The sequence below is a fragment of the Dermacentor albipictus genome, chromosome 8 (genome assembly GCF_038994185.2).
Source record: "Dermacentor albipictus isolate Rhodes 1998 colony chromosome 8, USDA_Dalb.pri_finalv2, whole genome shotgun sequence".
NCBI lineage: Eukaryota > Metazoa > Arthropoda > Arachnida > Ixodida > Ixodidae > Dermacentor > Dermacentor albipictus.
Genome location: NC_091828.1, coordinates 34,617,213 through 34,643,059, shown reverse-complemented (window position 1 = coordinate 34,643,059; position 25,847 = coordinate 34,617,213). Strand labels below are relative to the sequence as shown.

Genomic DNA, 25,847 nt, shown 5'->3' with positions numbered 1-25,847 from the left:
GTATAGTAATTGCCGGTGATTTGTTTTATTACAGTGAGACGAGACCATAACCTACCAGTCACCTACCGGCCTACCCGCCGCAATATGCCAAGATTGAGGCAAATAATGCTTCGCATACAAAGCGTATGTGCGCAACAAGTACGTAGTGCGTAAAATGTGCAGGCCTGTGACTACAGCCCACACCTTGTGCTTTTACTCGAGGGTTTGACGAAAGAATGGGGTAAATATTTGTTGCATATAAGGAACCGACTCTTTCTGTTCCCGCCATCACCTCTTCTTATCCGTCTAAATTGACTGCTCTGCTTTCCCGGCTCAGAATAGTAAGCACGTGCACGCTGTCTCGGGCCAGCTCTTGATGCCAAACTCTAGCTCTCTCTGTACAAAAGTGAGCGACATGAAGCACGCCACAAATGTCCACTATTTGCCCTCACTTAATAAGCACGCTGAAATAGTCGACTATCACACTATTTAGATGTGCTATTTGGGAATGGAAAGCTCACCTGTGCCCCCGGTCTTCTTGATAACTTCGGCGTGAATGTAGGGGTCGAAGCGACAAGATTCGATGCTGGCAGTCATGCGGAGATCTCTGCTGGGCCTTTTGAACATGATGTACTGAACCATGCTGTCGAAGAAGGTCACCCACATATTCTTCCATTGGAGTATTCCGTGCGGCCCTGGTAAAAATGGTAAGCGAACAAATAATCTAATGTTGTTGAGCTCAGCATATGAAATACACTATACGGTATCAATACTTGTACGTAATCGGTGATAATAATTAAGACGAAACTCGTGGTGGTTTGGTGGGCACAAAAGAAGACGGTCAGGCTAGCCGACTAGTCGAAACCTTGCAGCGAAAGACAATGGGGCAAGGAAACGTATAAAGTCATGTAGCTGCGTGTATTTGTTCTTCCGTTTACGTTGGAAGGAGTACTCCTGAGCACATTGTTAGCATAGCTGTTTGCTTAGGCCAAAGCAGGGTCAAATGTGCGGCGGTAGAGGAGAGAGACGGTGGTAACGACAGCTCCAGATACGCGACAGTTTTAACTACGTTAAAGAATTCGGAAACCAAGAGAGCGTACGTTGGAAACTGCATTCGGACAAAAACACCGAGTTGTGGGAGTGCGGGGAGAGTGGGAGAAGGCTAGCACTTATTTTTATAAAGTTTGAATTGAGCGCATATGCCTTTCGCGGGATACGTACGCACTCTAGCAACTGTGATTAAGCTTTAGACGGGGCCAATAAGTAGCAGCAGCAAAGTTGGAGCAGCCGACTCTAACATGCAATAAGTCATTCTTTATATAACAGTCTATCAATAAATCTGCTGTTGCAGAATTCGCCAGCCTCAGGAGCTTCTCTCTACCATTTTTCCCTGTTGCGCCTTTCCTGCACTTTGTCACCATAGGAACACTTTCAATAAGGGGCTCGGAGACCGACGAGTGAGACTTTGTCGTGAACAGCATTCTTCGTAAATCTTGACGCAACATTCGCAAAATCTTCTGAAACTCTCTAATTCGAAAAGTTTCCGTAAATTTCGGGAGAGCTGACAATTACGAAAAAAAAACAATCAACATATATAAAATATATTTCTGTTGGGTCACAGTTGACTACTTTTGCAGGGAAGCCGTGAACACACATAGCACAAGCGTTCATCAGGAACTATCGATGTACACAAAGCAAGTGCATATGAAACATGTCGCTTTCTATTGACCCAGAATCGCATAAACCAAAATTCCTTATTTGAGCTGATTATGTAGGCATCGAAATGCGTAGGTAAGCCCAGCCGCGCCAGTTACAAATTTTAACGTGCCGGAGCTTTACCACCGACAATTTTCACCTTCAGGATAAACGCTCGCGCTATGGCCCGACTGACTTGATCCTTTCTTGTGGGGAACACGGCACCTCGTGAACGGCCAATTATTTGCGACAAAGAAGCTTACAAGGACGTTTAAGAAGCAGTTTCTTTCCTTAGCACTTTATTTGTCTCACTTCTGCCCTCTACTTCAGAAATTACACTGCTCTATTTGTGACTAATCATTTCGTAAGCTGAGCTTTTTTTACGCGACAGGTCGAAGACGGATTTCTGAATAAAGAACGCGGTTCGTTAAATCTCCGTGTTTGTGATGCCTCAGCCTTCCTTGACGCGAAACATCGTCGAGAAGGGTCTATGTAGTTTTCAATAAAAATAATGCAGAACAACATTTGCATTTACCGTCTGGACAGTGGTACGTCTTTCAGCATATGGCAATGGATTTGCGACGGTTGGTTTATATGTTTCGCTCGGCTGTTAAAACTTCGTAGATCACGAGAGAGGGGCACGATCAAGTGCACAACTCTTCGCTGTAGAAGTTGTGGAGTGAGTTACAGGGTATTAACGCGATACACTATACCAACCTACACCCATTATGCACTGGCGACAACGTCAAAAGCGTTGCTCGAAGAGTGAGACATCGTGTCTACTGCGCAAGGAATAGAATACGGAGCACTGTGACAAACTGGGAACCAGTACCACGAGAGGAGTGTTTCATAGCTGGATTGCTGATATTGACATTGACACGGCAATGAAAAAAATGGCTGTGGCTTAGGTAAGGTTAAGCCCAGGATGCGAAGCATACTAGCCTTTATTTTAGTTGTTGAACCACTGTTTAGCCTGGTGAACTGCTGTTGCTTGGCTATATTTGGTTCGGCTAGACGAAGAAACAACTCATGCGTTACTCTGCTTCGCCTTCAAGAGTGGAACGCGACAGCGTTCCCGTCGACCCGCCACGGGGTGTAAGACAATGAGCTACGGCGCAGCGACTACGCGCCCCGCATTGGACGCGGTGAGCGTCGAGCAACGCAGCGTTCGGCGCGGCAACGAAATGTGCGCCTGAGCAAGAGACGCATGCCTGAGCCTTGGAAACAGCTCGTTTCTAAGTCAACACCGCATTCACTAGAGGCGCTTTTGTACTGCTTTGAAGCATCATACTCGTGGCTCAGTGGTAGCGTCTCCGTCTCACACTCCGGAGACCCTGGTTCGATTCCCACCCAGCCCATCTTGCAAGAGTTGAGCCAAAGCCACTTCTCCTCTGTCGTGACGTCACGGTGTCACGTGGTATTCAAGGCGACACCGCCGCGCCTGAGGAGCTGGGTTGAGCCCTCGTAATATGCTTCGCATAAAAGAGTTTACGTTCGAAACCTACTGTATAGTGTAAGCCTGAACAGGTACTATAGATAATGATATGTACGGACTTCTGAGATAATTGTTTTGATAGAGTTATTAGAACCATAAGGCATAGGTGACAAAGACAAGGTCGCGGAGCGTTCTTGTCGTTTCTTCCTTGCCCGCGTCGCCAAAGCGCTAGAGACTTGATGATGATATGCTCACATTCTTTGTAGTGCATTGCTTTATCAGATATGTGCAATGCCTTAAAATTTTAAGCAGCGGTAATATTAATAGACATGCTACACAAATCTCATGCACAGGCTTTTATGCGCTTAGGCGGACAAAAGGTTCGCGAACTAGGAGAGTGACTAACGCATAATTATGCCAAAGTTCTTAGTGAACCTTTTTAAAAAACTTCTGTAGTCTAAGCGTGTATTGTAAAAACTTAGACTATCGTAGTCAAAGCCAAGTACACTTTCTCTGTTACTGATAATTTATTTTTGAAGGAAGTTTATAGCAGGTAATTGGACGCTTTAGACCTCCGTTCACAATGCATCCATGCGAGTAAAAGTAGGCCTTTGGTTGATACGAGGTTAATAACACAGAGCTATATGGTGCCGCGCACCGCAAGAAAGGTGGAAGGTGATTCTACCTCTACTTGACGTCGATCAAGGAAAATGCCTTTCCGAGTGAGTTGGGGAAGGGAACGCGGCAGCGTCATTGAGCACGGTACTATCGCGCCACGACTCACGTGAGGGGTATATCAGGACCGTCGCACGCCTAATCTTTTTACTGGACTTTCTTTGCACTCGGCCCACATTTCTGACTACACTACCTTGTGAATTGACCTAAATAGTAGAGTGCACATACCGACGGAAACGTACCACACGTTTTGACTGATCTACCTTCGAGATGGGCCCATATTTTAGAGTGCGTTGTCTCCTAGATCCTATCAGCCCATTTACTAGACTAGAAACACACGTCCGATGCGGGATAGTGATGATAACTCGCAAAGAATGACATTGTCTTCAAAAGCTCACCTTGTATGTCAGCCTTAATGATGCCTCGGAAATCTCCTCGGTAGTCGTAACCACGCAGGGCGAGGTCCTTGTATATGTCCTCGGCGTCTAGTTCATATGTTATGGCCTCGGTAGAGACCACCGGCAGCTCCACGTCGATCGGCGAGGTTCCACCTTCGGCCACGCGAATGCAACCACTTGCTGCCATCTCGCCGTCTTCGATCACCTCGAACTCGCCGGAGGAGCGCACGATGGTCACAAGTCGCACAATGCCTGGTTCATGGGAGATTATCTTTATTGCATTCAACAAAGCGCATTCTCGTGTTCGCACATGCTCTAGAATGCTATATTAACCAATGAATATAGCATGCTCAAAGGAGCACTGAATCTATAGCTTGGATTGCTCACACCTTTGTGGTACGCGAAAGTAGAAGCCTCATAAAATACAGAATGCTCGAAAGCTTCGCAGTGGTCTGATTAAGTTACTACTGATACAACGCTGAGTATAGTCAACTACAGTTGACGTCGACGTAAGGCGAAGCATTGGGTTTATGTCACTATGTAGCTGTTTTATAGCTGTGATACTGAGTGACCCAAGTTGGCGTACGACATTCAAGAGCACCCTTACCTCGTGGAACATATCCAGTGACAGATAAAGATTGACACTCGTGATACAGCGGCCCATATTTTTCAAATGGCGCTGTCTCCGGGATCGGTCAATGAAAACGGGCGTACACCGACTAGATACAAGGTAAAGAAAACTGGACTGAACTCGACAACAATGCTACTCGTTAGAAACTATGCAGTTTGACGTCTAGGAACTTCCCAGTGAGTTATGAAAGACACCATAACCGAAAGATACACACTTATTCTGACATGAAGCTAAAGCGTTGAAACGTAGCTAACGCGGTGAGTAACATTCTATAATTATTGTTTGCACGACGCAGTGTCGGCTTGGGCGCCGGTGTGGTGGATACGTCGTGAAGTCGCGATGCGCTGGATTTTCCGTTCCCCCCACACAAGAACGCATCCGGAATAAACGCACGCTGCATTATTTATTATTTCTTTATGAGAAACTTCGTCACACTTAGCCTTACTTTTACATAACATCAGCAAACATTACTCTCAGTCATTACACAAAAGATAGAGTGTGTGAAAGTAGCTTTGCAAGTTCGTTAGCGAGATTTGGTATCCCATTTAAACACCTGATAACTGTTTCCGAACATTCACACTCTACAAGGTTATTACTTTATGTACAATGCGCGGGTGGCGCACACCTTCTACGACTTTGAATGTATGTGCCAGTACTCATTTAAATGGGATCATTAACAAGAATATTAGGCTGAGACAGATCACTGAACTGCACTCTTGTAATGTCAGAGGTGCCAGTATTACCGAGAATGCAGGCGTTGTATGGCAGGAAAGACACAACGACGATAAACAGGTGCTGACGTCTCCTTAAAATTCATCCTAAGTTGATCGTGACGTCGCACATTCCGGCACCGTTTGTGTACTTATTAACCGTTCATAAAAAAAGAATTAATAACTGCTTAGAAGGAAGGAGAGAGTAAAATAAGCAAGTTTGCAATTTTCAACACAAGAACATCCATGGGGGCCAACTTACTACAAAATCTGGGACCTCACAGTGAGGTCTGTGACAATGAGACGTAGCGACAAAATTCCGAAAACAGAGACTTTAGCTTCCATGTCAACTGCTATTAAAGCATTTTTGTAAACCAGACAACTAGAGTGAGAGCTCCGCGAGGACAAATTCTTATTACAAACTTATCTAACCTTTAGCTTTTGTGTCAGTATAACGTAGATATCATTAGTGCAATATTTAAAGCACGGGCCGTGCAAATACAGCAATAGAACTTTTACAGCGAGGCTGTGAGAAACTAGAAGCACGCAAGGACTTTATATGCTTCTTTTCGGTTTTCTGATAAATAAACTAGATCGGTCACGAAGTTTGTACACTGAGTTAATGGGATGAATGTCAGGGGCAATACGAAGAGAAATTTTTGAAGTTCTAAGTACGTGTTTTATTAAGCGGTTAAATGCAAATGGCTAAACCCTCGTTTTCAGCCCGTGTAGAAAGATACGTTCATTAAATGCTTACAGAGTTTCCAAGGTTCGTTCCGAAGGGAAGAATTGCAAATACTTCATATTTAGAGAAAATTGTAGCTACTTTTGGTGAAATGCACCGAAACTCTGACGTTTGTATTGTGTGCTTCGAAAATGTTACTGAATACAATTTTTGCGAAATTGTATGCGTTATACAAAGCGTGTAGTCAGTTTTCCTTCGGTAAACTATCCAGGTCACATTGTTTTTATGTCGTTAAAATAGGAAGTCTAATGCGAGTGATGATTGGCACATGCTCATTCTGCGTAGGTAGAAAATTATTTATTTGTTCATTCCGGAGTGTTATACTCCGGTTGACAACAATGTTTCCGGAGTCCTAAAGTAACTTAACAAGACGCCAAATCAAATTCAAGGAGTATTGCGGGAATGTTGCCTTTAATGTTTGGGGAAGCAATCACGTTCCTGGCTAACTAAGAAGCGATACAAATGTTAACTGAATCCTCGCTTTTCCTTTTTATCCATGCGTCATACAGGGCTTAATCTGCTTGGTTAAAATTCTAGATGAACTTGCCAAGGGGTCTTGTTTTTTATTTGGAAAATTAAGGGGCACGTTATGCGTGATGTGTAGCGAAAATTCAAAGTTGGTTGGTTTATTGCAACCGTTGCAATTAATACGTTTGCACGTGGTCCGGAGCGTTATGCGTGTGTTTTGTGAACGGCGCAAGGCGTAGCCCACTGCCTTGGAATAGCTACTAATGCCACCTAAGTGACATTTAGGCGACAACGGGCGGAACTTACGCGCGAAATAATTGCGTGCGGAATAAATACATCTCTGTAACACTATCAAGTGCTCGAAAGCGTTACATGGCCACTTAACACTATATTCCTATTGTCCTGAGGAAACTTTCTGTTGAACCAAGAGTATATTTGGCGATAATATGGCGCACGTTAGGAATAGTGGGCAGGCAAAGTATCTGTTTATTGAGGCTTTTGAAATAACGTGTTGAGGTGCTCCAGAGCGTGTTGAGTGTGTTTTACGAACGGTTAAACATTTCGGATTCCGTGGTGGCATAACTAAAGATGCCACGAAAAAAAAAGGGGGGAGGGCACTATGGAAAATTTGTCTGCGTGGTTAATTGTGTGTAGATTGAATACAGATTAGAAGAAGTTAAGCAAGTGTTCGAAAGTATCATGCAACCATTATCAGCTTTTTCTCAAGATCCCGACAGAACTATGCGCTGCACGCCGTTTAAAATGAGAATAAATGGCCGAAACTTCGGGTGCGATGTGTTTTAAACTTGCACGTTCTTAGCCTAATCAGGGGCGTAAAAATAGATATGAGACCCTCATTTTTTCGCGCATTTCTATGGGTTATTTGACGCTTGCCTAGAGTACTCGGCGTATAAAGGAGATAATTTTTAATGTTTGCTGAAAGTAATGGCCCAGTAATGGGAGATCTGTAGGCAAAGTTTTCAGAGGGTGCTGTTGTTGTAGTTTTGACAAATGGATTACGTTTGCAAGAATTACACAGCGTTGTGAGTGTGTTTACCAAGAGGTACACAATTAAGGCTGTTGTCCTAGCAGAACTATGAATGCGATCAAAATCAAATTTTGTGAAAAAGAGGTAACGCTGTGGCGCATCTGTGTGCCAAGATTACGCATGCGGATTTATTACAGCCTTTGCAAAAAGTGTCTAAATAACGCTTTCCAAAGTGTCATACGACTATTACCAGCTACGCTTCCCAAATTTCGAAGATAACTCTACGTTGCTCCAAATTTACGTTTGGTGGATATCGTATTGATAGCCGATAGTGAGTTAAGAAATCAAATAGATTAGGATTGTTTATCGTTCGTAGTATTTAATGTTGTATAGCCGTTAGCATTGTTAGGAGTTTGAATTGAATGCGTCTAGTGTTACGTGCGGAAACAACGATTTGATTACGAGGCACGCCGTGTTGGGGGACCCCGGATTAATTTTGATTACCAGGCTATCTCTAGCTTGCCCGCAACGCACCAAACGCGACCCTTTTTGTACTTCGCCCCCATCTGATCTGATCCAGCGACCTCGTGCATAGCAGCACAACACTATAGCCGCTAAGCCACCGCGGTGAGCGATTGTTAGGTTACTTCATGCCCTTTGTGGTGCCTACCTGCCTGTCTGGCTGTCTGGCCTGTCGTAGAGTATCAGGCCAGATGCTCCATTTTCCGGCTGACCTCTCTACATTTTCCAATCATTAAACTGCTTCTTCTTCTGTCTGGCTGTCCAAACGTTTTCCCGCCAACTTGAGTGCACGGACTAATGGGTTGAGCATTGCGATGCTGTGCTGAAGGAACAAGATTCGAAACCAGCGGTCGGACCAACATGCGTCAGTGGGTATGTGCAACTAGGAATGTGCCGTGTTTTTTTTATTTTTAGTGAACATCTATGATGCCAACTAGGTCACTGTGTATATGTTGCTCTTCAATGAGAAAAATATTAAAACATTTATCTGGTGCTGCACAGAATCAAAACCGTATCATTTATTTTCAAACAATCTTGCCTGAAGATATACACGCACACGCGCCAAGCGCGGACTTCACGGCGGCATCGCTAGATCGTTTGACAAGCGGGAAGCGCGAGAGCGAAATGCTGCCGCATACACGCCTCATACGTAACTCGCCTTCACCGCGTGATACGGAGTGTCAGTACATTGCTTCAAAGTTAATCTCTATAATGTCAGCATTAATCGTGAGATGGGTTCTGCAAATATATTTTTTACATTAGAAGCTGTATTCATGTTTACTAAAAATCGCGTTTTTTCAACAGTTACTATTTGGTCCTCCATATGGCGAATGTTGTTCTGCCTTTACGCATTCATCGCGCTTGGTTAGTCGCAATCATACGAAATTACAGACAATGGAACCAGGCAAAGTGTAGGAGAAGTTAATTGTTATGTTTCTTTCAAATTCAGCTGAGTAATGTGCTTTCGGTCTCCGGTTGCGGCAGTTTATGTTTTCGTCCGCTTTCACTGGAGATTTCTAAATTCCTACCTCTGACACATTTCTTAAATCAGACCGATTACTTTCCCATGTATCCAGTTGGTAGGCGCCCAGTAATATTTAAGCTCATAGTACTTACTAATACAATTACTGCTACTACTGCTACTACTACTACTACTACTACTACTACTACTACTACTACTACTACTACTACTACTACTATTACTACTACTACTGCTACTACTACTACAACTACAAATAACAATAATATTATTCTTGTTATTTTCGTTTAGCTTATTATCTTTTCATAATCTTTCTTTGGCTTCATTGTGTTTCCTTTCGCATGATTGCACTTGCCCTGTCATACTAAAGTATGTCCTAAAAAGTCTATTTAGCTCACGCGATTTAGCCTTTTTCCTTGACTAGCTCATGTACTCTGACTAGTACTCCTACTCACACAGCGCGACGTTCCTTGTTTAATATCAGTCACCCTGCCTGTACATTTGTGCTACTGGACGACGTATTTCTGTCCGCCCAATATGCTTCTTACATACCCGTCTCAGGCAGAACGATGTTCTTGTGAAGTTTGATGTTCTCTAAGATGACGGGCAATTCCTCGATAGATCGGCCCCGATGTTTACTCAGAGTCTGCCATGCCAGCAGCAGATGACCACCGACTGGGAATATCGCCTTGCCGGCAAACCGATGACCAGCCAGGTAAGCGTTCGCCTCGTTTCTGCCCATGTCAATGGTAGCAATATTGTCCTTTCCCTGCGCGTGATAGAGAATATGGTTACCTAGTGAGATTCATCATACTGCAAGTTTGACATTCCAACTGACAATAATACAACCTTGTGAAGCAAACTGGTAACGAGGAGACTCTTCAACACCTTCTCTGTGACTGTCCTCGCTATAATTTACAGAGACGATCGCTCGCAATCGCGATAGCGTGCTTTGACCGTAGACCTCTAAAAGAGGAACTTATTTTAATATGCCGCCATCACAAGCCATTGCAGCGGAGGGCGACGAGGGCACTGTTGCAGTTTTTAAAGAGAGAGAGAGAGAGGCAAAGAGGAGGAAAGACAGGGAGGTTAGCCAGTGTAAGTACCGGCTGGCTACCCTGTGCTGGGGAAAGGGGTAAAGGGGAATAAAAGGAGAAAGAAGAAGAAGAGGAGAAAAAAATAAGGAAATTCACGCAGTAACGCGATACTACGTGATACAACACTCAAAGGCAATCGCACAATTCGCATGTCCTTAAAAACTTCAGCAAAGTCCTAAGGCCTTGAGTGCTGAAGCCCGTCTGGACCAGTGTCCTAGAGCTTTCTCCTCTGTAAAGAGGCGATTGTCCAGTTTTTCGAGCGCGGTTACGAGCACTGTTCTTCGCACTTTGTAGCTGGGACAGTCACAAAGGAGGTGCTCAATCGTCTCCTCACAGCCGCAGGTGCCGCAAGTAGGGCTGTCGGCCATTCCAATGCGGAATAAATAGGAGTTCGTGAATGCCACGCCGAGCCACAGGCGGCACAGAAGTGTTGCTTCCTCTCGTGGTAACCCTGGTGGTAGGCGGAGTTGCAGACATGGATCCAATCTGTGGAGACGTGTGTTCGTGAACTCATTGGTGTTCCACAGATTCTGCGTAAGCTCGCGGGCGAGGGAGCGAAGACTTGTGGCTGCGTCTGTTCGTGACAGTGGTAGTGGTACAACGTGGGCACCATCGTGGGCCTATCGGGCGGCATCATCCACATGATGATTGCCCGAAATTCCGCAGTGACCCGGTATCTACTGGTAGATGATGTTGTGCCCCTTGTTGATTGCGTGATGGTGGAGTAGTCGGATGTCTCACTGGAGAGCTGCCTTCGAGTCACATAAGAGGGACCATGACTGTGACGATTTGTGACAAATAAACTCTCGAGCAGCACAGATAGCTGCGAGTTCTGCAGCCGTCGATGATGTTACGTGAGACGTCTTGAACTTGAGGGTGACAGACTCTGCGGGAATTACCACTGCTCCAGCTGAACTATTAGAGCAGACAGAACCATCCGTGTAAACATCTAAAACACTATAAACACTATAAACATCTGTTCAGGCTACAGCCGCTTGTCCAATTCTGTTGCCAGTTTTTAAACGCAACAGAATTGGACAAGCGGCTGTAGCCTGAACAGATGTTTATAGTGCCGCAAATGCTACTGTGCTGTGCGGTGACAGTATGCGGCGACAGTGACCGACTGTGATTGTATGTTTATGCTCCTTTCTTTCTTTATATCTACTTTGTTATCACTTTACCTCCCTCTCCCCTCTCTACCCAGCGCAGAGTAGCAAACCCGATCTTCCCCTCTGGATCTCCCTGCCTTGCCCGTTTCTTCTCTCTGTTTCTCTCTCTCTCTCTCTCTCTCACACACTCTGTGAAGCAAACATACAATGGCTCCGGGAAAAGCGTACGGGAAGCTGACTGTTCATTTCAATGGAAATTTATTCAGAATAAGATAAATAGAAACGAAAGTGCATGAAAAAAAAAACTTGCCGGAGCTGGGAGGGTGAATCCACGCCTCTGACGCTATGCATAGGTGGTTTGGCTGTTTTTACGATAATGTTTATCACGTCCGCCGCCTTTCCGCCTACTTTCTTGGGTATTTGCGTATACACGGTGATAATTTTTAGGATATCTGTAATTTTTAGGAATAGCCTCTTTCAGTTAACACAATTCCAGTCATAGAGCTGGATTATTCAGAGAGGAGTACATTACTTGCGCGAGAAATCTTAACACACATTCAGCGAATTAACAGAAACCTACTAATTATATTTCGAATTAGTTACTTTACAGCACATATTGCAATTTACGAATTGCAGCTTTTGAGTTTGCAAGGCATGTCTACTTGGACTGAATTTCCAGAGTGACGCCAGTTTGGAGATATGCGCCATCAAACTTGCCGTAAAAATGCGCTGTTGTGCCACTTATTTAAAAAACGCTCTTTTATGCATTGAAGCATAAGATATCTGGAACGGTCACGTTTATTTCGCCTCATACATTGGGAAATAATATGTAGGAACTGGTGCCATTCTGGAAATTCATTTCAAGTGGATATGTCTTGCCAGCTCACGGGCTAGAATTCGCAAATTGCAATACGTGTGGTAAAGTAATTGAATAAGTTAACTAGCGAAGTTTCGTCAATGACTTGATTATGCGTTTCGATTTGTTGTGGGAGTTACGTCCCCTCTTTGAATAATCAGGCTCATTGACAAGAATTGTGCTATCTGCTACAAGCGTATAATAAAAATTGCATAAGGCTCAAAGATCACCACCCCATATGTACAAAATTAGCTCGGGGAGTTTCAGTGTCAGCCACGGCTACTCACGGCCATAGAGGCGTTATTATGGCTTTTACAACGTAAAACCATTCCAATCTTTTTTTATTCCGTTATCTGCGAATCAAGTTTAAATAACCACAGCGCTGTTCAAAAAAGGCCACTGAAGTGCTCCCCTCGTTAATACCTGGTCACTTTTGTTTGCTTTTAAAGGGAATAGAACTGCCTTACTTCAGATGTTTTTCCTATCTAATCAGCTGACAGAGGCGAGGAAGCTGCAGCAGTGGAGATGGTATCGGTCGCGCTGAGGAAACGCAGTGAAAGTAGATAACCAGATAAGGAGCGTGGTGCCGACGTCTGCGATTGGTTCCATTCCCTTTGCTTAGTTTGCGGTCGAAAGCGGCCGGCAACGGCAGGTTTTAAATAACGCTAACACGGATCCTCAGCAAAAAAGTTTTGGCAGAGCGATGTCGTAAACGCGCCAAAAGGACTGGAGAACGTTGTACTAGTACAACGTTTTCAAGCTCTTTAGGCGCGTTATCTACGTGGCAGCTGCCACGCAAAAGTGTTTATTATACGCAAATAAATTCATGCTTCACGGCAGCTATGAGTAGCCAGTGTCTGAGTTGTCAGTAGGCAGACATATTTTAATCCTTTAAGAACGGGGAAGTGGCCAGCTATTACAAAAACAATCCCACTTTGTTCGGCATATTTGTTCGGCATATTAATGCAGCTTTAACACATACACACCACTATGACGTATTCAGCTTTCACAGTTTTGTGACGTCGTGTGTCAGACAGCCGAAGTGGGCGCAGCCCGAAAGCTTTTGCCTGATAGCGGAGGGCTAATAGCAAAAAAGGTGTGGAATTTGCAATTGTTATTCTTCTTTTGCTCGTTCTAATCGTGCATAATCAGTGTGTACCCGTCATATCAGACGGGGTGTTTCCACAGATTTCGTGACGTTGCGTGACAGAAAGGCAACGCGGGGTGCGCCGCTTAACATTTTTACCTATCGTGGAGGGCTTATTACAGGATTGGAACAAAAACACTTTGGAATAGTTTCACGATATAGTGCCTAGCTTTAGGTTGTAGCTCCCATAGATGGCATATTGTTCAATACGTGGATAATTTAGTCATAGTAGCTTGTGTAAGCATATCGGTAATTTCACAGATCTGATTTCTCATATTTCAGATTGGTTTATTACAACGGTTAGTATTCTGTGATATTCTGTTCTGTGATATTTATAGTCATTATCTATTTCTATCCTGTGTCGCGCCGAGTGACCGACTCTCTCTAGGTTCGCAAAGACATGTTCTCTGCATGTAATCAACAGTGGGTGAACTAGAAAATCGTCAGCCCGTAATCAACGCTTCGACAAATAGGCTGGTTTTACCAGCCATGGCTGCTTAGTGGCTTTGGAGTTGCGCTGCTAAGCACGAAGTAGCGGGATTAAATCCCGGCCACAGCGGCCGCATTTCAATGGGGGCGAAATGCGCAAACAGCCATGTACTTAGATTTAGGTGCACGTCAAAAAACCCCAGGTGGTCAAAATTAATCCCGAGTGCCTCACTACGGCACGCCTCATAATGAGATGGTCATTTTGGCGTGTAGAGAGAGAGGGAGAGAGAGAGAAAGGAGATGAGAAAGGCAGGGAAGTTAACCGGAAGACAGATATCCAGTTTGCTACCCTGCACAGGAGGAGGGATAAGGGGACACAGAAAGATCTTTACAATAAATATGCGTGCGTAAAACTCCATATGGTAAAGGGGCTTATCAAAACGGGGGCCATTGCTCTAACAAAGTAAGAGCAAAAATTCATTTTATTGACAGCGTTTATGCAGTTCACACTTCTTACAGGGACCAGCTGAAGGTAAGGCAGTTACTACAGTAAGGCGTCTACAAATAAACTGGCAATATTGAAAAGGGTTGTATAGTTCCGGTATGAAAAGGTTGGGAGTGTGTTTCAGATTTTGCAAAGATGTAGGTGTAAAGAAAGAGCGGATCAAACGCGCCATTGGAATTGGTGTACAAGAAGCTTTCACAAGTGCTTGATAAGAACGCTGTTCTTGTTTAGCAACCATTGGCAAGGAAGCGCATGACAAAGTTGGACGCATTTTCACCAGTAAACGCTTCGCTAAACAAACAATTTTGCACTCAAACATGGGAATCCTATGTATGACGACGAAAGAATAACGACGAGTGCGTCACAAAGACGGCATGGTGATCACGACGTATCCATCAGCGGGTTGAAGAAACTAGAATGACTGCGACAGAATGACGTCATTAGAACAACAATGACGGTATGACAACGATGTGATCACGAAACCGGAATCGCTACTACTGGATTACGACGGATGAACAGCTATACTGACATGATTTCATTTCATTTCATTTATTGGACCCTGAAGGCCTGTGAAGGCTTTACAGGGGGGAGTGGGTTACAGGCAAAATCAAACAGTGTCTTACAAAAGAAAAATATACAACATAAAAATACGATTTCACAAATAATTGAGTAGGAATACAATGACAAATGACAAAAGCTGTTGCAAAAAAAGGACGAGATCTAAAAGTACATTAAACAGCGTTCTAGCAAGTAATGTTGGCTAAGGTATCACGAAACAAGAAATTATCGCTGATGGATACAATATTTGCGGGAAAGTTGTTCCACTCTAGTGACGTCCGATGTACGAATGTCTGGGAAAATGTATTTGTGTTGCAAGAAGGGACGTGAGCTTTGTAAGAATGATCGATGCGATGAGATATGTAGTGTGGAGTATGATGATGATAGCATGACAAAAATCAATGACGATCATAGTATGACGACGAAAGCATGACGACAATGATGTGAGGGCACTGGAATCAGTACGAAAGAATGCCGACGATTGAACGACCATGATGGCACGACGACTACTGTACGGCGATGATGATGTGATGACGATGGCATGCCTGAGAAAGAATAACGAATAAGAATTAACAACGAAGGAATGATACTGACAACGTGACGGCGAACGCATGACGAGGACAGGATGAAAAAGCTGGAATTACGATGATACAACGACCATGACGGCATCGTGACGATGGTATGACGACATTTGTATGACCGCTCTGGAATGACGACGATGGACTGAATGCGACCGCGTTATGACGGTGTCACAACGACGTATTGATCACTGTGTAATAACGGCGTGACGTTGAAGGCATGACGAAAATGAAAGGATGATGACACTGTAACCACTACAATAAAAACCACCGCGATGACACGACGACTGTATGAAAAGGCGCACATGACGGCACTGAATTGAGCAAGACATCATAAAGACAATGGAGCAACTGTGAGTGCATAGCGACGGTGCAATGAACAGGATGGAATGACAAAGAAGGAATGAGAATGATAAAATTACGAGGGCGGCTTGAGGACACTGCGATGAAGTTGCTGCAACGATGATGGCTTGACTACGATGGCGTGATAACAACGGTAGGACAACTCTACGATGACAGTAACATGACAATAACGGCATCATGACAATTCTAGAACGACAATGACGAAACGACCAAAGGGCATGGCGACAGTAGCTTGACAACGGTGGCATGGCGACACTGGAATGGCGGGCACAATGACGGCAATCGAATGACTATGACAGCATGACTAGGATGGAATGATTATGGTGGCGTAAGGACGAATTTATGACGACGACGCAGTGATTACGATGAAATGACGAAGAAGAAATGACGACCAAGGTTTGTCGACGATGCCATTTACATAACGGTATCACGATGGTGGAATGACGATCGTATGACGACAACGACATGGCGATTGTGGGATGTCGACGCAGGAATGATCACCACGAAACGAACACGGTTCATAACATCACTACGACGGTATCGTCATGGATGCATGATGACAACTGTCTCCCGACGATCCTTCTTTAGCGATGGCGTGACGACGACGACATGATGACGATGGAAAAACGACAGCGGACTGGCGATGATGGCGTGTTTGCATTAGAGCGTACGTCCGCGCCTACGTACATCACCTGGTATCTCGGACAACCTCGGTTTCCGCTAATCCAGTGCCGGTTCACAGTATATCCAGTACCGGCCAATGCTGCAAAGACGGCCCCTTCCTATATACAGGGTGGTTCACGTAACCTGAACGAATCATTAAAAAAGTGAGGTAAACCGCAGCTGGGAGAAACCAATGACATGTTGTTCGCCGTCATGTGACGTTCCTTAAAAAATGTTTTTGACCTTCGGCTTAATTACTTGCTAACTGAGATCAATTATTCAATATTTTTAATATTTTCTTTAGGGCCAAGTGCATTCGGTCGTGTTGTAGAGGGGGTTCAGAAACAACCAATACAAATTTTTGTGTGAACGTACATGCTATGTGACGATAGTTTTCGGCGTTTAAAGAGAGGCCTCGAAATATGAAATAAAACCGCGTGACTGCGCACATGCGCTATCGTATTGCGGCGCCCTCAACTGTGCTTCTATACTATCGCTTATCAGGGACGAGGGCATCCTCTTCGTGTGCCACCGTCACATTTCTGACGCACTGCGATGCCGATGCATAGAGCCGTGGCCACCCCCTGCGCCACGGTCCGCGTGCATGGTTTTTTTCGCTCGAAGCACGCTTAAGAGAGCTGCGATATGACAGCGTATGAGCGCCGTCACGTGGCTGTATTTCATATTTCGAGGGCGTTCTTTAAATGCCGCTAATTGATATGTAAGCTATTAAAAATTTAGGGCCAATGGGTTGGGGTAGAAAGCGGGACGACGACTGCATAACGAGAGTTTATTGGAATGATGCAAATGTAACGACTACGACGGCATCACGGCGAGGATCACAGACCTGGTGGCCGAAGTAGATAGACAACTTCGGCCACTAGGTTGGCGTAAGAGGACAGACAGATAGATAGATAGATAGATAGATAGATAGATAGATAGATAGATAGATAGATAGATAGATAGATAGATAGATAGATAGATAGATAGATAGATAGATAGATAGATAGATAGATAGATAGATAGATAGATAGATAGATAGATAGAAAGAATGATAACGGCTGAAGTAGGCAAAAAGTGCTATCCGTATTAGAAAACATCCGACGTACACCATTTTTTTTGGGGTACAGTGAGAAAGATCAAAGGTCTGTCATACTACCCCAGAACCGTGTCCTAGCTCTAAGTTAACAGCATGCACACGATGAACAGATGTAAAAAAAAGTTGAGTGCTGTTTACGTTCCCAGCTTTCCCTAAAGAGCCTCTCTGGCTTACTCTATATGAAAAGGGCGCACCGTCACATTACTTTGAATAAACCCACATGAGGTATCTTGATGTTCCTGACGTACACAAATGTGGCGAAAATCATCTTGAATGACAACAGAGTAAGCCAGATGAGTGGGTACTTTGTAAAGCCATTTAGAACAGAGAAGGGAATATATTGAAGTGTAAATTTTGTTACGCTAATTTTACGCTCAAGGGATACAAATGGTAAAGTAAGTGGTTCGAATATTTTCCGATTATGTTTGTTACATGCATTTGAGCTAAACTGAAATCAATGGCTATATTATGTATGCGTATCGTATGCATAATGCTTCAAGTTACCGATAAGAGGAAAAGTGCTTCAAGGCGACAAATATACCCATAAAAATATCTTGCCTTGCTAGCGATTGCTTTCTATTACTTGGAAAATTTAAACACTGCCATGAACTCATAGTATGTTTTATTGTTTAGGAGGAATGTGTTACAGATTTCACAACACTTACGCGCCAGGCATTTCCCTGCCATATGTTTTAAATTTAGGCAGTATGAAAGTAATGCAGCCTAATGTTGGCTTCAACAGCATGAAACATAACAGGGATCATTGCTGCCTAGAGCGTTCGTTTCAGCATGCACGATATCCCAAATATCCCAACATCATGTGCAATCAAACGGTACTATGTGCTCAGTTTCATGGAGTAACAAATTTCAAAAACGCCTGAACAGCCTCGAACCAAACAATAGTTTTGTTCATGGAGTACAGTTGAGGATGCATTTCGTTCTTCCAAACAGACGTCGTCTACACGTCGACTTCGATGTATACTGCCCAGCCCAAACACGACATGGTATTGCTACGAATCTGTTTTCAATTTTCCTTCTGGTATTCCAATTTAGGCACCACCGAATGATAAGTTTGGCTTCATAAGAACACACACCTTGGCGTGGCTGTTACATGTAGTCGGTGATAATATTTGTTATTTTTCTTCATTGTCTCGTTACTTTCGGTTTGAGGACATATTTTTTAGTCTCAAATGAATAATTCGCGTTATGTTCTGGCATCGCAAGCCTCAGTTATTCGGCCCCTTGGAGCATTCATCAAGATTCGTAACTCTCTCCCAAACAACAAGAGCAACACGACAGCTCGAAAGCATGAACTGAGGGAAATTTAGCGTTGTAGTCGAAAGTAGCAACCAGCTCAGACGGCCGCCTCTAAAACATTAGAACAATTAGAAGAAAACATGGTAAAGCTTTAGCGGGAAGGTGACAATTGTTTTTATACATATAACAATGCAGCCCATTTTAACAGTGGTCTTTAGATTGAGTATTTTGGTCTGTTTGTACAGTTAATTGCACAACCACGCCTTTTGGAAAACGAATTGTCACTATTTGCGCATTTAACTAAAGACGTCTACCGGCTTGTTTACCCTGATTCATTTGTACTGCGTCCTCACAGTAAAAAAAAAATAATAGATTATACGCTTAGCTCGAATCCAACAATTCTGAACTTCGAAAAATTATTTGTTGCTGCTGCGCGAATGGTAACATTTTGTCAGACAGCTTGTGACTCACCTCTACGAGGGAAAGTTCGTCTCTCCACGATGCGATGGCCCACTGCTGCGAATGGTCCCAGCTGACCAGATGACCAATATTCGGTGTGCCGCGAGGTACGGGCCAAGGAACGGGTGGGTAGAGCGCAGATGGGTCCAGTTGCACTCCCAGGGTATGGAGCTTGCCAAGCGAGCCCAAGAAGAATGAATGGTTGTCCATGTCTCGATTCATGAGGCTCACAATGGAGGTGCTAGGGTCCAATGCCCGGCGCAGAATCGCCTGCGGAAAGTTTCCCTCGCTAGCGACATGCGTTGTGGTATGACCGGCTGTTTTCATTTAGTTTTGCTTTTACGGCCATTGTTTGCCTCTCTTACACACTCTGCGGGTGCTAGGCGCTGCTGTCTTGCCAATCACGCAACTTGTACCACTTGGTATGTGCCACTGATCACGTGCCAGAATAGACAACCTGGGACAATGCATATGCGCATCTGAGGACAATGGGATGTGTCCAAATAGACAACTTGGGCCACGTGGTATTGTGCAGCTGGACATATATGTGACACTGAATCTGTCAAAAATTCTTGGCCAATACACCAGAAAGGGGATTTTCCAATGGGTAGGGGTGAAAATAGAGAACCTGGAGGTAAGAAACGAAGAAGCAGGTAACAGCAAATTTAAGTCAATTATAAAGATGTGAAGTCGGCAGTTGAAAAGCTTATTGTTGATCAAGAAGTGGAGTGAACAGAGTGGAACAAGAATGTGCATTGAACAAGCAGCTTTAATTTACAGAGAAGCTGTGAAGCAAGCTACAGAAGTGTGAAGTTGGCAACACGAAAGTGTGCAAACTGACAAGAGAAGCAGCTGAGCGTCGATAAAGTAGTTAAGTGAACAAAATTGGACCACATCGTGCATGCAGCGAGCAGCGTTGAGCTACCTAGGAGTTAAGAAAGAGAAGCGAAAACATTTCCGTAAACATCGAAGAAAGCTTCGCTTATAGCTGATTCCCATAGGTAAGTGGGATGCGCCAATTTTTAATGTCGAGTAGGAGTTAGGAGGAAGGCGGGTCTGACTATCCAGAATAAAATATGGAAACTCGAAATAGTTGTGATGCTCGTTCTTACCAGTAGAAGGCAATGAGGCGCGATCTCAACCACGATGGCGTCTGTAGGCACGTGTTTCAGCGCCTCGCGGAAGAGCACGGGCGAAACGAGATTGTTGACGAAGTACTCGGCCGAACAGTGCTGGGCGATCGGCTCCTTCCAACGGCTCTCGGGAACGGAGGAGCTCACCCAACGCTTCCCGCGGGGCTTTGGCTCTGGAATCACCTGTTTGAAGGCCGCAAATGAACGAAGCATTGATGAAGTTAGTTGAGGCTTCCTCGCTCATTTTGCTCAAAGCTGCGTGAACTGCATACTGGTGATATGAAACGTAATTACAGCGGTAGCAAATTAAAAATAGACTGCAAGGGTGCAAGGCGTCGATTGGTTTTACGCGACAAATGATTGCGAATTTGAAAGGATCTCATTAATCGCAGAATTCGAGAATACTTGACACATCGCTGAAATCAGTCGTCACACACACGCACCGTTAATGCTCTTGTCGGAGTAATCAATTCATTTATTCCATATTCCGACAGAATTAGGTACGCCCATAACCACATTTTGCATCTCGTCTTAATTATCGCTATAAGCACGCTAACAGCCGTAGCGGGCTGAACATGTTGTGCATAAGGTAAGCCTTCTACAAACCCATAAAAAGGTGACCATCTGTATCAGAGTTTAAAAATGGGACTTGGACATCTGGTTACAAATAGGTACGATGGTGGGAACGTTTGGCGTCGTAGAAAAGGCTTTGCCGCTCTGAGATATACGTCACATTACTCTCTGGCTGTCGCGGTGGACCAATAATCTCGTTCTCCACAGGTTCCACTAAGCCAGTCAAACATATCTTGAAAAAATTTTTTACACTTTTTAAGTGAAAGCTATGTTGTACGTACGTCCTTGAACTCTTCCTTTGGTCGACCTGATTAAAATTAAATAGTGGTGTTTTACGTGCCAAAACGAGGATATGGTTATGAGACACGCCGTAGTGAGGTACTCCGGCTTAATTTTCAACACCTAAGGTTATTTAATCTGCACCCAATGCATGGCACACGGGCGTTTTTGCATTTCGCCCCCATCGAAATGCCACCGCCGTGGCCAGGATTCAATCCCGCGTCCTCAGGCTTAGCAGCGTGACGCCGAAGCCGCTACGCCACCACGGCGGGAGGTCAAACTTTATGCAATTGTTACTGCATGTCATTCTATGTCCAGATATGTTTGTGTTTAGATGTGTTGAACCTACGTGGAATGCGGTTAGAAGTGTAGCATGGTCAGCGGAGCGAGTAGCATCGGTGCGAAAGCACCATCATAGCTACATACCTGGATGATGTTTGATGCGAAACTTACCTAAAAAAATCAGCTTCATTTTGCCAAGTTCTGATGTTTTAATTCTGTGAATTTCAGAAAAGAAATCCCCTTATGCTACTTCTTCTTACGCTACAGAGCCGAAGTTTATCAACCCCTGAAGACTCATTCACTTTTGTAATGCTAAACGTGCATATGTCACACGCAAGCTAACAACACTTCTTTCTTTTTTTTGCAAGGTCGCATTGCTCTTAGATTCCTTCGACTCACTGCTACGAGGTATGCATGTAACTAACGAGCACCATAAAAATATTTGTGCCAGTGTGTGTAGCTATTTGAACGTAGCTATTTGAACGTGCGCCTGTTTTATACCCATTCTCTAACCACGTTTTAGAGGGCAGCTCTTAGGCGCCCCTTCCTGGGTTGAGAGCCGGCCTCGCTCGTCGTAATCACCCATAGCAGGGCGAACGCGCTGGTGCGACTGCTTCCGTGTTCGTCGTCGTCTTCTTCCACAGCTTACACCGTTGCCGCTCATCATGCGTGTGTCCCCATAATGCAAAAGAATAGAAAGTTGGGCGAGTTGGTGCGGTTAACATGATCTCGGATTGTAGCGCGAAGTCACGTGGGCAGAGACTAGAAGCAGACAGGACGAGCGCCAACTCTCAACTAAATTTTTATTCAAGCTAACAACATATATATAGGTGATTGCTCTGTATATATGCTGCGGTATTTGCAATAATCTGTATATATGTTGTTAGTATGAACAAAACTTTAGTTGAGAGCGCTCGTTCTCTCCGCTTCTAGTCTCTGTCCGCGTCACTTCGCTCCACAATCCAAGATCATGTTCCCATAATGCTCGCCTCCTGCCGCTCGCTGCGGTGATTTCGGTCTGAAATTCTTTGCCTCAATATATCGCCAAATGAAAACTCGTATCGAGCTGAGCTCGAATTTTGCATTAGGAGCATCGTAATTATCTGCCCCTCATATTTTTTTTTGTCTACACAGTACTTTCGTCTTTCTCCGATGCAGTTTAGGTCGTATGAATGCAACATTTCATCGCGAAGAAGCTGAGCATATGAAATCGTCAGGGTATCTAGAAGCCATAGAGACAATGTTTGTGAAATATTGTTAACTACGCATCACATCCGTGGGTTTTGATTGCGCGTCTGCCTTCTGATCAGCATACTTGCGCTACGAGTTCGCTTTACTAAACCTATCCTAAATATTCATGTGACCTTAAAATTTTTGTCAGCGGTAAGGAAATGTCCCTTTGGGAAACGAGAGCAGACAATTTTCTGCAGTAACGAGTGAAATTGGAGCCTTAATTCAGGGCAGCTTCCTGTGTTAACAGCAGGAGTCCTTGTACTTTTAAACTGTTCAGATTATCATGACAGAAGTTCTTGTTGCAACGAAAATATCATCCATAAGGCCTGTAGTTGTGCCATGAAGAAAAATGCGCTCTTGTGGTCACATATTAGCAACATTTGTAATAAGTTTACCTTTTTGTTTCCGTTCGTGACGAGACGGCAAGCTCCTACTTGATGATCGAAAAAAAAATCGTTCACAGCCGCGAAAATTCATACAGGACACTGAATTGCGATCGTTCAGCTGCCATTGGAAGAAAGGGTAGTAGATGAATTGGTCTAATCTTCGAGCTTGTCGCTTCGTTGTTACTTCGGTGTTATTTATCATGTGTAATGAACGACAATACACCTCGTGGCATTTGGTGGAGTTTGCTGAGATCCTTCACCTCGTCCTGGAGCTGCGCACTCAAACCCTGCCTACAAGATCACCCTGCCCTATGCCTGATCCCACCGCCTCGTTGCCTGCACAAACGGCTGCCACTGTCATCTGCGCCGGCGTCCCTCGTCAACTCGACACACCTATCTTCAGTGGGAGCGCCGAACACGACGTTGAAGACTGGCTGTCATCGTACGAACGTGTAAGTGCCCATAACAAATGGGATGACCAGTCTAAGCTGACACACGTGCCTTTCTACCTCGCTGACGTAGCCAAACTTTGGTTCTTCAACCACGAATCCGACTTTACAAGCTGGTCCGCGTTTAAAACTCTTTTTGCCGAAGTGTTTGATCACCCAGCTGTGCGCGAGCTACGCGCTGAACAGCGCCTACGCCAGGGCGCACAGTAGCCTGGAGAGACATTCCCCAGCTACATCGAGGATGTTCCCGATTTGTGCAAGCGGGTAAATCCCAGCATGTCAGAGGATGACAAGATCAAACATATCCTCAAGGCCATCGAGGACGGCGCATTCCAGATGATGCCAGCCAAAAGCCCAACTAGCGTATCCGTCCTCATTAACTTCTGCCAGAGCTTTGACGAGCTGGGCCACCAACGTTCCATTGCTCCCCAGAACATTCGGAATGCTGGTTCCATCTCGAGCATCGCGCTTTCTCCCGACATGACCAACTCGACCCTCTCGCAGCATATTAAAGATTTTAGTCGTGATGAGGTGGCCAGGCCGCTGTCGCTGCTGCCTCACAGCGACGCACCTACGGCAGCTTTGCCTCCAATGCTGCAGCACGCCATCCGGATTCAGATATCCGAAGCGCTTCCTGCAGCTCCTACGACCCCCCACACAATCCTATGAGTGTGCCGCTGTCCGATACCGACTTTGCCAGTCATCCTACGTCGCTCTCCCTCAGTTATGCAGCCGTAGTTGCACGGCTACCTGCGCCGCAGCTTGCTTTTCATCGCCCGTGCATCCGGCTTCATTTACAGTTTCCCGACCGTAACCACAGTTTTTTCGTCCCACCGAGACGTGGCGAACTATAGACAACAGGCCTATCTGCTTCGCCTGCGGCATTGCTGGCCATATGGCGTGCTTTTGTCGCCAACGCGCCCCAACTACACGTACCACCTTTGACACGTCCAGCTACGTGCCGCAATACGCCGCCACGCCTCCATTTTCACCGCGATGTCTTGATACTGATCGCCGGTCAGAAACTCGGCGTTCCCCTTCCCTTCGTCGCCATTCGATTTCACCCCTGCGTCGTCGAGCTCCCACTGAAGAGGGAAACTGACTAGTGCAGTTGCCGAGGCAAGAACTGCAAATACATCGACGTTTTCAAGACCTCGTCATATGCGCTCTGAGATCTGCGTGTCTTTTCACGCTGATCCCCTAAGCGCTCATGCCGGCGTCCTCAAAACTTACACACGGTTGCGTCAGCGCTACTATTGGCGAGGCATGTGCAACTTTGTGCAAAAGTACATTCAGTCTTGTACTACATGCCAACAAGGCAAAACACCTGCCCAGCACCTCCACCAAATGCGACGAGGTGTATTGTAGTCCACAACGTTGTGGAACGCTAGATAAAGGCACTGCAAGGGCTGTCCGTAGCATGGGGCTCACTCGCGATCAAGGCACGGTTCTTCGTCTTCCTCGTCAGTCGGCACACACACAGGGGCCCGTCTGCTTCATTACACATGCTTTATCTTTCTGAATTCCAAACTAATCACGTATATGTAAACATGCAAAGACAAGAAGTTTCTTCACGCATGCTTAATCAATACGAAATTGTAGATTTAAACTGAAACATTTTCCTGAACATTATGAATTCACTGAGTCTCAAAACAGCTTGATGCCAAGTGCCCTATCTCTATGCAAATCTACGTAATATTCACCATTTCCCTGGTGGCTGATCCAGCATGCTAGCCACTCCCATGCACGAAAGTTCTCCACAGCAACTTTTGGGAGGTACCATGGCGGCAATAGGTCAGGAAAACGACACCACTTTAATTCGTATTAGGACTGCGTCAGCCGTTGATTCCTACACGGTTGCCTCGGAAACTATTCGTCCGCCACTCACCGCCTTGTATTCCTTCAGCAGCGCAGGTTCGACGCGTTCCATTTGAGTGCTGTGGAAGGCCACGTTCATAGTGTCCACAACACGGGCGAACACGTTCTCGGCTTGCAGCTCCTTCACCATGCCGTCAATGGCATCGGTAGGCCCTGACACGGTCACAGAATCCTCCGCATTATGGCACGCAGCTTCGACGCCATTGCGCCCGCGCCTTTTAGCTTCTTCCCACGTCAAACCTGCGAGTGCATGTCCCGTTGGAAAGAAGCAACATGGGATTATGTAAGC

The 25,847-nt window shown here is 45.0% G+C and overlaps 1 protein-coding gene across 2 annotated transcripts in view; it reads right to left on the bottom strand.

The window, feature by feature from the left end:
• The window catches only part of LOC135901498 (fatty acid synthase-like), a 104,237-nt gene that overhangs the window by 40,414 nt on the left and 37,976 nt on the right, over positions 1-25,847 (bottom strand). For both annotated transcript variants that reach the window (XM_070523253.1, XM_070523254.1), the window contains exons 8-13: positions 25,569-25,798; positions 20,458-20,661; positions 19,358-19,615; positions 9,778-9,994; positions 4,183-4,434; positions 501-674 (exon numbers count right to left, since the gene is read on the bottom strand). In XM_070523253.1, the coding sequence (XP_070379354.1) occupies positions 501-674; positions 4,183-4,434; positions 9,778-9,994; positions 19,358-19,615; positions 20,458-20,661; positions 25,569-25,798 (1,335 nt within the window). The remainder of the gene's footprint in view (positions 1-500; positions 675-4,182; positions 4,435-9,777; positions 9,995-19,357; positions 19,616-20,457; positions 20,662-25,568; positions 25,799-25,847) is intronic.